The sequence below is a fragment of the Buteo buteo genome, chromosome 3, assembly GCF_964188355.1.
Source record: "Buteo buteo chromosome 3, bButBut1.hap1.1, whole genome shotgun sequence".
NCBI classification, from domain to species: domain Eukaryota; kingdom Metazoa; phylum Chordata; class Aves; order Accipitriformes; family Accipitridae; genus Buteo; species Buteo buteo.
This window is the reverse complement of record NC_134173.1, coordinates 196,348-210,324: the sequence shown is the minus strand read 5'-3', so window position 1 is coordinate 210,324 and position 13,977 is coordinate 196,348. Positions and strand designations below refer to the sequence as shown.

At 39.5% G+C, this 13,977-nt stretch overlaps 1 protein-coding gene across 1 annotated transcript in view; it reads right to left on the bottom strand.

The window, feature by feature from the left end:
- The window catches only part of ABCA13 (ATP binding cassette subfamily A member 13), a 158,050-nt gene that overhangs the window by 97,391 nt on the left and 46,682 nt on the right, over positions 1-13,977 (bottom strand). The window contains 10 exon segments of the mRNA XM_075024263.1: positions 324-452; positions 455-505; positions 2,825-2,834; positions 4,528-4,750; positions 5,592-5,778; positions 7,097-7,162; positions 7,165-7,217; positions 11,173-11,242; positions 12,966-13,198; positions 13,200-13,279. Of these exon segments, the coding sequence (XP_074880364.1) occupies positions 324-452; positions 455-505; positions 2,825-2,834; positions 4,528-4,750; positions 5,592-5,778; positions 7,097-7,162; positions 7,165-7,217; positions 11,173-11,242; positions 12,966-13,198; positions 13,200-13,279 (1,102 nt within the window).

The window sequence follows — 13,977 nt, the reverse complement described above, 5'->3', positions numbered from 1 at the left end:
AAATGGGAAGTGAAAACCAGAAAATAATTTTGAGAAGCTAACAAAAAAACCAAAAGGTAAGAGAGGAGAAGCTTCAGGACAGGACTCAGAACTAAGCTTAATCTTCTGTTAGATTAGGCATCTTTCTGTGAGGTAGCAGATAATTCTTGTAATCTCACTTGTCTGCATTAAAGTTTCCCAAGTTCAATTAAATGTTACTTCTGAAATTAATGCATTTAGTTAATGAATAGCAATTCTAATATTCTGACTATCCTGTTTAAATTTATTGAAACAGAATTCCAGAAAGGAAAATAAGCAGCAAATTATGAGTATAAGCTTCGTACCAGCTTTGTACTTCAGAAGAACCTCCCAGATGCTACAGCAAGAACGTGGATCTACTCCACTGGTGGGCTCATCTAGAACAACTGTCTTTGAGTTTCCAATAAAGGAGATGGCAATTGACAGCCTCCTTTCATGCACCCAGAAAGGGCTCCAACAGGTTTGTACTAATGTTACATCATGTCCACTCAGAACAGAACTACTGAAAAGTCACTGTAAATGGAAAGTGAAAAAACCACTACCTCTGACTGATTATACAATTTGGTCACAAAAACAAATAGAAAAAAATTATCTCTTTACCTACAATGTATAAACACTCATCACCACCTGAAATGCAAATTTTGGATAAGTATTGTGCAGGACAAGAACCGAAAATTTTGAAATTAAGTCCAATAAAATAAATACCAGTTTCTCCAACAATTTCAGCAAACTTTAGATTATAGCTTCTTAAACCGTGGTAAAGATGTTTGGTTTCATAACTCAAACAGTGCTTCAGTTTTTGCAACTACATAAAAGAACCTTAAAAATTGCCTGAGTTTTTAGGAAACGTGTAGTCATTTGAAGTAAATAAGGTAAAACCGCTGCTTCCTGCCTCCCTTCCCCCCCCCCCCTTTTTTTTTTTCTTTGGAAGACATGTTTCTGTGAAGTAAACAGATTAGCGATCTCTAGGTAGAATAATACTACCTAATCCCACCTAATCTAATTCCTGTGTTAAAGAGTGGGAGACACCTTACAGATATTTCCTATTCAGCCCTCGCCCTCTGATGATCTTGCATCTGAGTAGCATGTGGAAACATGCTCAATAAAGGCAGCACTGAAAGACCATCAATTTATTTTTCATCACATTGAACATCCACTCATTGACCAAGCTTTGAGTTGCTATCAGCCTGGCAAAGCAAGACATAAAAGGCTCAACAGTCCTAAGCTAGTCTCCTGAATCATTTGAGTGAATATGCAGTCTGCAAACCATGCCATTTACCCTGAGAAAATTTCTCATTTTTAGGAAAACAGGTTTCTATAATTGTTGTATAGATATATGTCCAGGAAAATTATTCTTAATGTCTTTAGAAGACATCTTTTTTTTGCTTAATAAAAAGCAAATTTTGTTTCATTGTTTTGTTGCTTTCCTAATTTCTCTGAAGTATTTTAAAGCACTCATTGCCTTTAAAAAAAAATTAAATTTTTCTTAGTAGCAAGGCCTGCAGAGTCCTGAGTATTCTTATGTGCCATTAGTATGACAGACTACTGCTCAAATTACAATTCAGCAGCCTAAGTACAATAAAACACAGGATATTATTTTGCATAAATTAACCAAACATTAGGTTTTCTTTGTCTTTGTTGTTCTAGAGAGCTGCTTCTGTTGCTTCTAGAGAGAATACAGTGTCCCACTGTCATGAATGAGTGGTTTGGGCTGCTTAAAGAATCATCATCAAGAGCATTAGCAAAAGTGACTTCACAGGAGTTTATAAAAGCGCGACTTCAAAATTTGATGGCAAGGTACACTCTATTACTTAATTCATGGATGAAGCGTACAAAGGAAAACCAAGTTAGAATCAAACTAGAATGATTTATAAAGAGACCAAACATGCAAAAGGGTAAGGGAGACCCTCCCATTGAGTCACAAGGTTCAGAGAAGACCCCCTTGCTTTCTAAACTCCTGATGGATCTTAGGTGCACCTGGATCCACTCCTAGTCCCAGGCTTGGTCAACAGTTTATGTTTTAAGGGATTACATGTGTGTAGCAGCAGTCTACGGTTCATTCACAGTTTAAGGTGGATCACAAATTAGTCAATGATTAAGTGCTGCTAAATCTTAACAGTTACAAAGTGATTCAATAGAATTTACTACAATCACAACAGTGACTTAATTATAGATTCAAAATGGCAGTATTTATACCTGTCCTGGTTTAACCCCAGCCAGCAACTAAGAACCATGCAGCCGCTCACTCACTTCCTCCCACCCAGCAGGATGGGGGAGAGAATCAGAGAAAAAAGGTAAAACTCGTGGGTTGAGATAAGAACGGTTTAATAGAACAGAAAAGAAGAAACTAATAATGACAATAATAACAATAATAAAATGACAACAACAACAACAATAATAATAGGATTGGAATATACAAGTGATGCACAATGCAATTGCTCACGACCCACCGATCGACGCCCAGTTAGTCCCTGAGCAGTGATTCCACCCCCCCAGCCCCACTCCCCCCAGTATATATACTAGACATGATTGTCACATGGTATGGAATACCCTGTTGGCCCATTTGGGTCGGCTGCCCTGACTGTTTCCCCTCCCAGCTCCTTGTGCCCCTCCAAGCTTTTTGCTGGCTGGGCATGAGAAGCTGAAAAACCCTTGACTTTAGACTAAACATTACTTAGCAACAATGGAACACATCAGTGTTACCAACATTCTTCTCATACCTAACTTAAAACATAGCACTATACACCAGCTACTAGGAAGAAAATTAACTCTACCCCAGCTAAAACCAGGATGATACCATACTTACTGTCTGATACCTAGGTCAATTTACACATGCACGCACAGAGACACAAAAGGTACATATATAAACAAAGGTATACCTGTTAAAAAACTCCCCTTGAGTTCTGTGAAATATTCACTTCAAATGTCTCAGCATTTCTCAACAGGCAAGGGTTGAGCCTCAGGGAGTGAAGGGTTTTAGCCCAGGTCCCATCCTCAGCTTTCGGCAACAGTCCTCCGAACTTCGCAAACTTGAGAGTTCGCAAGTTCTGAGAGGCATCCCACTCAGAGGGAGATGCTGGTCACAGCCAGCTGTGGTCCAGGAGAGCTCAAAGGGCCTCACTTAGGACTGCTGTTTATAGGTTCGCAAGATGATTGGCTTTAGTCATCAGCAAATTACTGAAATTCCAGTAACACTGGTACCGTTCCACTCGAGCTATGATCCAGGTAAAGGATGTTCCAAGACTGTCAGGGGATGACTAGTTATTTCCACTCTTATTCCCCACCTCAGCCAGGCAACAGGAGTTCTTGGCATAATCAGTGCCGCTCCCCACCTTAGCCATGCAAGAATTCCTGGTATGGTCAAGGGATGCTTAACTGCCCAAGTCATCACACAAAGGCCAAGGCCTAACAGGAACTCCTGAGACTGTAGAGTGGCCCAGGAGGAGGGGCAGAATGCACCACCACACCCATACCAGAGATTTTTCAGATCAAAATTTTAAACTAACAGGCTTTTATGATAGCAACTAAAAAGGAAAGCCACTTTGCCACAAATGCATCTGCGTATGCTTAATTGTACGCTTAAGGAGAAGTCACATCAACTTGGCATTTATTTCCATTGAAGTGTGGAAGTACCCAGCCCTCCACACAGCCTAGCATGAATCAGAAGGTAAACAAACTATTTACACTGCCACACTATTAGAAGAGCATACATTTTATTCCTAAAGTTCAGAAAATGCAGTTTGCTGTTAGTGAACAAGATCTCACCTTGTACAGTTCACTAGTAGTTTAATATATATGATGCAAAAATGAAGATCTAGTCTTATATCAAAGAAGTAGCAGCCTAAAAACACTAGCCAAACATTCTCAACCTGACAAGTGGCAAATGCTCTGAGGTCATGTCAGAGCTCTGGCTTGTTTTTCCTATTGGGTTGTTTGTTTTTAAACACTTTCACTTATTAAACACATTTAAAGTGTGAATTTGACAAAGGAAAAAGATGATGGCCTGTTTAAAAAGATTCTAACAAGCACTGCCTTTACCTGCCTTTTCTGGTTTTCCAATCTTACCTCTACTGCAGGTGAGGGAATACAGGATAATAAATACATAGAGTCAGTGTTGACTTATCTGAAAACTCGGGGCGAACACACAGCACTTTTTATCTGCCTCTCCACCAAGGAGGGAGTTACAAGGCAGACAGCATGAGGCAGGAACCACTACAGCTGCTACAAGGCTAACCACCTCCAGTCAAAACATGATTATTTGATGGTTCTGTATACCAGGTTTTTAAGCATTGACAGTTTCTCTACAAAAACATTCAGTTAAAGGTTAGAAACTAGGAAATCTATTTTCAATGCACGATTTCAGAACATGAAGTGTGATAAAAACTCATGGAAAACCTGCAGTTTCCCTTCACTTCTACTTGCAATTTTGCTTTAGCACTTTCTTGTTTGAGTGGCTTGCAATAGACACTGTCGATTTACTTGACAAATTTCAACAAATTAAAGGAAAACTTACCCACTGACTTGCTGATTCAAGTGTTCCTTTGTCCAGCCAGGTGCCTTCACCGATCCATAAAGCAGTAGATGTTCTCACACTGTTAGTATGTTGAACAGGACCTCATACTGTGGGCAAACACCCAGCTCTGTCCCGATGGCAGCCAGATCAGTACGTATGTCCTTTCCATTAATAATAATAGCACCAGAGCTTGGTGGATACAGACTAGTCAGCAGTGACCTAATACAAGCAGGGAAAAAAAAAAACTTTTTCAACAAGTTCGTGTGTAATGACTGTATTACATAGCCCACACTTGGATTTCCTGAGGCATGTCCTAGCATCCTTAGAGCAACACCAATTCAACTGAGCATGGTTATAGAAACACCACTAATGTTTTGGGCCTTTTCTTAAAAAAACAAACAAACAAAAACCACAACAGCAAAATCTCAACAATCCTTCGTTTTCTTACTTCCACAACAAAATCAATTTCTTCCCAACCAAATATAATAGACCATTGTTACATACAGAGTGTGTATTCTAGCTGAGGAGTAATTACAAATTGGGTCCCATCCTGCATCACTGGTTTTATTAATGCTAATCATAGTTAACATAAAGGTAGAAATACATAGACTTCTTAATTGAGACATTTTAAAATATCATTTTAGTTTTGTTATTTTTGTTTCTGGTCAACTGCCAAGAAAGAAGTCTCTTGCAACCTCTAGGAGCAAAGCACAAAACCCCATAAAACTCCACATTTTCCATGTGATAGGAGTACACATGGGATGCCAGAAAAGAACGCTTTCCTGAGATGTGTTCAACTCCACAACTAGACAAGCCCACCTCCTATTTAAGCTGCTCCTGAACTATTACATCATGATTTCAGTGGCACAGAAGACCCAGTTCTCTATTAATTACATTGGTTTTGTCGTAGATGTATAGCCTTCAATTTCCATGTGCTTTGGGGAGTTTATCAAATATTTCTTTTGAAAAAAGACATAGAAAAGAGTTCACAAACATTTTGAAGTGAGAAAGCACAGCAGAGATCAGAGGGGAGAGTAATAGCATTAAATGGCAGACTTACATAACTGTTGCCTTGCCAGCTCCATTAGGTTCCAAGAGCACTGTTACCTGACCTCTATGGAAAGTGAGGATGAGGTCTTTAACAGCAGCCTTCTGGCCATCCTTGTGCTTGTTGGTGAGAGACAGCAGCATGACAGCAGTGGTGGCTCCTTCGATGCAAGGGCCTTTCCAACTTCGAGGTGCTGGGTCTGTATGGGAAAGAGCAGCAGATCAAGAGGGTTGCTGAATCTAAACGTATGTGTGTGTATATATAGGGAATAAAAATTCACTTAATCCCTGTTGCCATTTATCAAAGCCTGGAGCAGATGTTCAGAAGCTCCAAACTGACATAAGCTCCACTGAAATCAAAGATACTATGCCAGTTAATATTTGTTAAGAATTTGGCCTATTTGCATTTTTAAAAAGCAACCTAAAACAATTACGTGAAGTTGTGTGCATGTCCACATACATGTCCATAGAGTCATAGAGTAGTAGTTATATTTTATTTCTAGTAGAAAAACTTATAATAATGTTGCTTGAATCACTGTTTTATGCCCATAAGTATAAGATAATTCTAACTCTGTGAACTACTACATATATGCCTGTCGCAAATGAGATTTTGTTACACAGCTTTGCTTTAGCAGCAGTTTAGGATTTATTAATATTTTTTTGAGATAGATCACAAGATTGGGTTGTATGACTTTAACACTACTTAATTATGAGCCAATTTAACAGTGATTCAATGGAATTTGTTACAACTGAATTTGCGACTTAGTTTAAGATTCAAAAATGGCAAGGATCACCTGAAACTTACAGCAGGGTTAGAGGTTAAATCAAATCACACACACACACAGACAGATAAAACAGTTCTGAACCACACAGACAGGCAAAATAGTTCCAAACCAAACTGCAAATGCACATGCACAGATACAACCCACATAGACACACACACAGAAGTTAACCTATGATTAAAATTTCCCTCTCATGAGTTTCATTAATTACTCACTTTTATGTGCCAGCGTTCATCAATGGATGGTCAGTAAATCTTGCAAAATCTGGCCTTTAAGTCCTCATGAAATTGTCAATGGATGATCTTTCAATCCTCACAAAATCTACCCTGAGAGGCGTCCCAGCTCAGAGGGAGATACTGGGTCACACAGCCGGCTGCGATCCCAGAGAGCTCAAAGGGTCTCTCCTTGGATCGCTATTTACAGGGTCTCCAGATGATTGGCTTTGGTCATTGTTTTACATTCTGGCCACAATTCATGCTAAGTCATTCTGACATACAATTCAGGCAGCAGATGGCCCAGGTGTGGCAAGGGGATGCCTGGCACCCATAAGTCTCTGCACTTGCAACCAAGATAAATGTACCATGAGAGGTTTTCAAAGCATGCATGGCTTACCCAGAAATATCAGTGTGGTCCTGATGTACCATTCAGGCAGCAGATGGCCCAGGTGTGGCCAAAGAGTGCCTGACGCCCTTGTAATCAAGGTAACAGCACAGTGGGAGGTTTTCCCACAGCACACGTGACTTATCCTGGAAATACCAGCCACCCATAAAATATAAAATGGAGGCAAAGAACATCATCCAGAGGTCACGTATCCTCCTTCTGCCATTGACTGGTACACATTATTCCACTGAATTCCTGGTAGTAATAGTAATAATAATAATAAAAATGATTTTTAAAAGTTTAAAGCTAAATCAGTACAGCGTTAAAGATCACAAACACATCAACACCACACGCTGCTGAGTATTTAAGCACTGGCACAAAAAAGCCCTAGTTAATAACAGTAATCCTAATGAACAGAAATGAATTGCTATGCCTCTACAAGCCTCTCTTTAGAACAGCAGATGACACCACTGCTGGGAAAATGCAGAGAAGCTGTTGTAGAAAGGGCTGTTCATGAAGTTTTAGCTGGCCCTTAATTTGGCAAAAAGAAAAAGAACTACGACTCTCTGATAAAATGGGTCACCGACCTCTTCAATTAATCAGGTTTTATGGTATTCTGCTGATATTATAAAGAAATGGGTTACACAGTTTAAAGTCATTTCTATAATGCTAACTCTGAAAACTTATTTCTGTGAATTGTAACTAAGAAGCAAGTATTTGTGTGCATTGACTGTATTTAGAGGTAAACTGGAACAACAAACTCACTGAATAATTGTTTTATGAAATTATTACATTGCAGAAGACAGAAGGAAGAAAGGTGCAAAACACTTGTACTACAGAAAGCTGCCATATTGCTAAATGGAAAACAAAAGTAACCAAATTGTAGATTTATGAAAAGCATTGCATTTTTTTCTGAAAATGCTTGTTTGCAGTACAGCAGGTCATGATATGTTTCTACAATTCTTTTTCTACGATAGTCAAGAAAAGCAGTTTTTCCACAAAGCACGTTTTGCCCTTTCTTCAATAAATATGAGTCATTTTGATGAAGTATCTGGTGGGAAATACAAGTAATATTTACTGCAACTGCCTCTTCCACTCTTACCAACTTTTGTATTATTATGATACTTTTTCAGTTCCTAGTGGCTTGAAACATCCACTGTCATCAGTATCAATCTTGCCATAGTAATAAAAAAAGAAAGGGATTACAACCCCTTATGTATTTAAATACATAAATGCATAGCCTTTGTAGACATTTATCAAGGGCCCAGACACTCGCTTCTTACTTTTCTAAAACTTCAGCATCAATAGGGGCAGCTCTTAGCTTGGGGATAGTAGGGATCACCATGTTAAAACATGTAGCAACCTGTTAGCACATTTAGTCAGTTTCCAAACTTTTTTTTTCTTCCTAACACTTAAACATAATAGGGTGTTCTCATGCATTTTTGCACCTGCACAGTAGCTCAGTCTGGATTTCACCAGCTGTCTCCAAGCTTGCAGAGGCAAGCTGCTACTCAAGCTGAGTATGAACAGCGTCACACCAGAGAAACATACAAAATACTTTAAAAGGAGAGGTAATTATTTTCTTACTTTGCAATGTCTAGTAGTTAAATAGTCATCTTAGCATTATGTTGAGTGAATAACTTACACTGATCTTGTTTTGTACAATATTGTTCTCATAAGCCTCCATGGTTGTACACTAGTGCGTGTGTGAACCCAGACACATCTACCAAGCTCAAGAGTAGTCCAGCCCAATGAATAGGAAGTCAGGTAAAAATGCCAGGAGGCCTGCATAGATGAACAGGTAGCTTCTGACCAAACTCAAACACAAAAAGGAAGCATACAGAGGGTGGAAGCAAGGATGGATAACCTGTGAGGAATACAGAAACATTGCTCAAGCATCCAGGGATAAGGTTGCAAAAGCTAAAGCCCAAACGGAATTGAATCTGGCCATGGATGTCGAAGACAACATAAAGGGCTTCTGTAAGTACATAGGTGACAAAAGGAAGACTGGGGAAAATGTGGACCCATTGCTCAATGAGGCAGAGAACCTGGTTGCCCAGGATGTGGAAAAGCTTGAGGTACTAAATGTCACCTTTGCCTCAGTCTTTACTAGCGAGCCTGGTCTTCAGAAATCCCAGGTCCCAGAGACCAAGGGAAAAGTCTGGAGCAAGGATGATGTCCCTTTGGTGGAAGAGGATCATGTCAGGGAATACTTATGCAAACTGCACATATGTAAGTCCATGGACCCTGATGGGATGCAACTAAAAGCACTGAGGGAGCTGGCAGATGTCATTGCAAGGCTACTCTTGATAATCTTTGATCAATCATGGCAACTGGGAGAAGTGCCCAAAGACTGGAGGAAAGGAAATATCACTCCTTTCTTCAAGAAGGACCACCCAGGGAAGTACAGGCCAATCGGCCTCATCTCAGTCCCTGGGAAGGTGATGGAACAGCTAATCCTGGAAAGCATTTCCAGGCACATGAAGGACAAGAATATCATCAGGAGTAGTCAGCATAGCTTCACCAAGAGGAAGTCATGCTTGACCAACTTGATTAAACTTCTACAATGAAAGGACTGGCCTGGTAGATGAGGGAAGACTAGTGGATCTTGGCTACCTGGACTTCAGTAAGGCTTCTGACACTATCTCCCATAAGATCCTCCTGAAGAAGCTAATGAAGTATGGACTGGAGGAGTAGAGAGTGAAGTGGATTGCAAACTGGCTGAATGGCCAGGCCCAGAGGGTAGCGATCAGCGACATGAAGTCTAGTTGCAAGCCAGTAACTAGTGGTGTACCCCAGGGGCCAGTACTGAGTCTGATCCTGTTTAACCTCTTCATTAATGATCTGGATAATGGGGCAGAGTATATCCTCAGCAAGTTAGCTGATGACACAAAACTAGCAGGAGTGGCTAATATGTTGGAGGGTCATGCTGCCACCTAGAGAGGCCTGAAAAGGCTGGCGAACCAGGTTGACAGGAACCTCATGAAGTTTAACAAGAAGTGCAAAGTCCTGCACCTGTCGAGCAACAATCCCATGTGCCAATATATGCTGGGGGACACCCGGCTGGATAGCAGCTTTGCAGAAAAGGACCTAGGGGTCCTGGTGGACACCAAGTTGAGCATAAGTCAGCAGTGTGACCTTGCCACAAAGCAAGCTGTTGATATCCTGGGCTGCCTGAGGCAAAACATTGCCAGCATGTTGAGGAAGGTGATCCTTCCCCTTTATTCAGCACTGGTGAGGCCATGCCTGGAGCACTGCATCCAGTTCTGGGCTCCCTGGTACAAGAGAGGCATGGAGGTACCGCAGAGAGTCTAGCGAAGTGCCACAGAAATGAGGAAAGGCTGAGAGACCTGAGACTGTTCAGCCTAGAGAAGAGAAGACTTGAGGAGGATCTTATGAATGTATATAAATACCTGAAAGGAGGGTGCAAAGAAGACAGAGTGAGGCTCTTCTCAGTGGTGCCCAGTGACAGGACAAGAGGCAGTGGGCACAAACTGAAGCACAGGAGGTTCCCTCTGAACATCAGGAAACACTTTTTCACTGTGAGGGTCACTGACCGCTGGCACAGGTTGCCCAGAGAGGCTGTGGAGTCTCCAACCTTGGAGATACTCCAAAGCTGTCTGGACACGGTCCCAGGCAACCAACTCTAGGTGGCTCTTCTTGAGCAACGGGCCTGGACTAGATGACCTCCAGAGGTCCCTTCCAACCTCAACAATATTGTGATCTTACAAAACTCCCTGTTGATATCCCCACCAGAAAGCAAACATTAATGCTGCCACTGACATCAAGGAAGGCTTCCAAGAAACTGCTCTAAATGCCTTGCCAAAGCTTCCTCAACTAGACTAAGAGAAATAACACAATGAATGAGTGAAATAACATTCAGTCAGATGCTCACCCTTAGGTTTGGGTTTGCATCTCTAGAACAATTTGATTGGCTGAATACAGTCATTCTGTCATCTAACGGGACGTGGAGTTTTTTCTCCAACCTGTATTGCAATAGAGCAATGCTAAGCCCACTTTAATTTACTGCTAGAAAGCAGCACAAGCTTAACTTTGTCTTAAAGGGGCATTAAAAAGGTTTTTCTCCTGTTATGATCTATCCTGTTAACTCATTATTAGAGATTTTTTTTCAGAACAAAGTGAAAAATATTTCCAACTGTAGTTTTTAAAATAATAATTACAAAGGTTTTCTTCTAACTGGAGAGTTTATCTATTTCTTGGCCTTCAAAGAATGTAATGAAAAATACTCCTTGCCCAAAGGCAGTTGTAGAAAGAAGACACAACACCGGAGGAGAAACAGGATGTCAACATCAAATAAAGCACAGCATTAACAACCTCCATGAAATAAAATAACTTGAGATACTAAAAGCAAGCACAAAATAAATAGGCCTTTGTTTCACATCAGCTAATTGTCATTATTTCCTTTTATGTTTTAACAATACTCCCCGACATATTACAGTGGTATTTACTCTGCCTTAAAGAACTCCACTGACCTAGTTATTAATATTGAAAAGCACTATTTAACTTTATAACAAGTTATAGACCATCATAAATCTACCGCATATTGAAAATACATAATATATAACACCATAAAAACATACAAAGGAATATACTTTCTGTAGTAAGAGCAGTGGGCCTACTCATTTTTATAAGACCCGAACTTAAGAAGAGACAAAGGCAGAAGGAATACTGGTGAGCTCATGAAGGCTGATGGGGACACCCAAAACATTACTAAAATTAATAAGCATTACTCAGTGATAAAGTTCTGCAGTTAGAAAATGAGCTGAAACAGAAGTTCATTTTATCTCCTATTTTAAAATAATGCAATTAAATAAGGTTTCTGCAATATTTGACACAAGAAGAACACATCCTGCCAGCTGTCTGAAGAAAGAAGTATGACATACACTGCTACTTAGAAAAAAATTCAAAATCATTAGTGGCATGGATTACATTTTTGTACAGAGAAATTCTTGCTAATTCCCATCAAACAAGTCCCTGCCTCTTACATTGCTAAGTTTTCACCATAACACTTGATGGCCTCTCCCCTCTCTTAAATTATTGCCTTTTTCACATGCTGCTGCCTCTGATTTTCAGCAAATGCAGGATATCTGAAGAGTTATTTTGAAATAACTGAATTTAAAGTAAGTTATCTGATGCATACTTTTCCCTCTCTGTGGGCCCAAAGGAGGGGAATAAAAGCAACAGAAAAAAACCCAAAGAATTCCACCCTGCCTATTTATGCCCAAATTCTGCATTCTTACATCTGTGCTTATTTGTGTGTAAAGAACCAATACGTTTTATCTGACTGATTTACACTGAAAAAGTGTCCATTTTTTTTTAATAGTGTATGAATCATTCCACCAGCTTAGTCTGGTAGGTGAGTTATTTTGAAAGAGTGAAGCCATAATGTGTGAATTACAGTTTGCATTGTATGATGGTGATATTTGATGTCCCAATCAGGGAAATAGTATGTTAAGACAGTACAGAGACATAAAACAGCCTATAGCATACATAAAACACGAAAGGACATGGAAGAACTGATGCCAAAGAAACACATACCTCAAACTGTATAGCTAGATAAGGACTAGACAAATTTCTGATCTAATCCCCAATTGTACTCAACAGAGAATCAATCACTAGTTTTCCTCCAAACAAATAATAACTTGCAAGAGTGGCATGTCATCAGGTGTGCTTGAAAGTACACTAAAATTACAAATATGTTGAGGCCAAAACATAAAGATAACTCATGAGCATGAGGAATACAACCTCCTTATATTTTCTGTACATTTACAAAACTTCCCTGAATATTTGTTTTTGATTCCTTTCTACATTCAAAACATTTTCTCAGTTGGATATCTATTAATGTGACTTATTTCCAGTGAAACACAAAAGCAGACAGCAGCCTGGGAAAAAATGAGTAAATTATAGTCTAAAGTTTCAAAACTATGGAAATCCACAGTATCGTTGGAGAAGAAAAATTAGAAAAGGAAAAGAAATATTTACCATTATAATCTGATTGGTGACACTTAACTGGTTCTGCAAGACCAACAAAACTGCGTAGGATAAAAAACTGATTATACACACACGGCTGGCACAAAGAGCTTCTGTATTGGCACTGCTAAAAGATGTTCCCAAAAAATAGCTTAACATAATAACTGTAATTCCAAAATCCAGGAGAAAAAGGAAGATGAGGAAGCCATTGCTATAAGCAAAGATACTACTTTTAAAAATGATGGCTGCCTATTGTGAGTACAATGAGATTCTCCAGAAACCAAGCAAAGAAATGAATGGCTGGATGTACACCCATTGTCTTCATATACTGCAAGACAACGTATCAAAAAGTACTAAAGTTAGGAAAAAATTTTCTTCTCCCCTCTCTCTCTTTTTTTTTTTTTTTTAAGCAAAACACGTTGCCACCAAGACACTACCAGCTCCGCAAAGGATGTCATCTTCACCTTAAATTACTTGTCTGTTTTCCCTTTTCCTGTGCTACCCCTTCTGCTGTTCCCTCCTGGATCAAATATGGTTCTGAGCAGGGCTGCTTCTGAGCTCATCCCATATTAATACGGGGAATCCCAGTCCTCAGGTACAACTCTCTTTTGCACAGGGTTGAAGGACCAGATGTCAGATTACTGGGTTCTCCAGTGAGGAGTTTGTCTTTTTTATACTCTAAAAAGTACTGAGGATATCTATAGCACTGTATGAACAAATGCATTTTCCTAGCCTGTTGCTAAACCAAAAGCAACATCCAGATGTGTCTGTAAACCTTTATGTATTAACATGCAAATGATAATTTAGCCAGCTATATCACCCCTCTTTTTTTACAAAAATGATTTTAGAAATAAGCTAATACTACTTTTGAAGCATTTTTCATAAAATGATCAAAATTAACTTTAGTAAGTTGATCTAATATATTAAAGCATTAAAAAAATACAGCCTATCTTAACAACACAAATTTTACAGAAATTAGGTAATTTTCCAAATTAAAAAAAAAAAGCTTACTCCAGCAGTATAAAG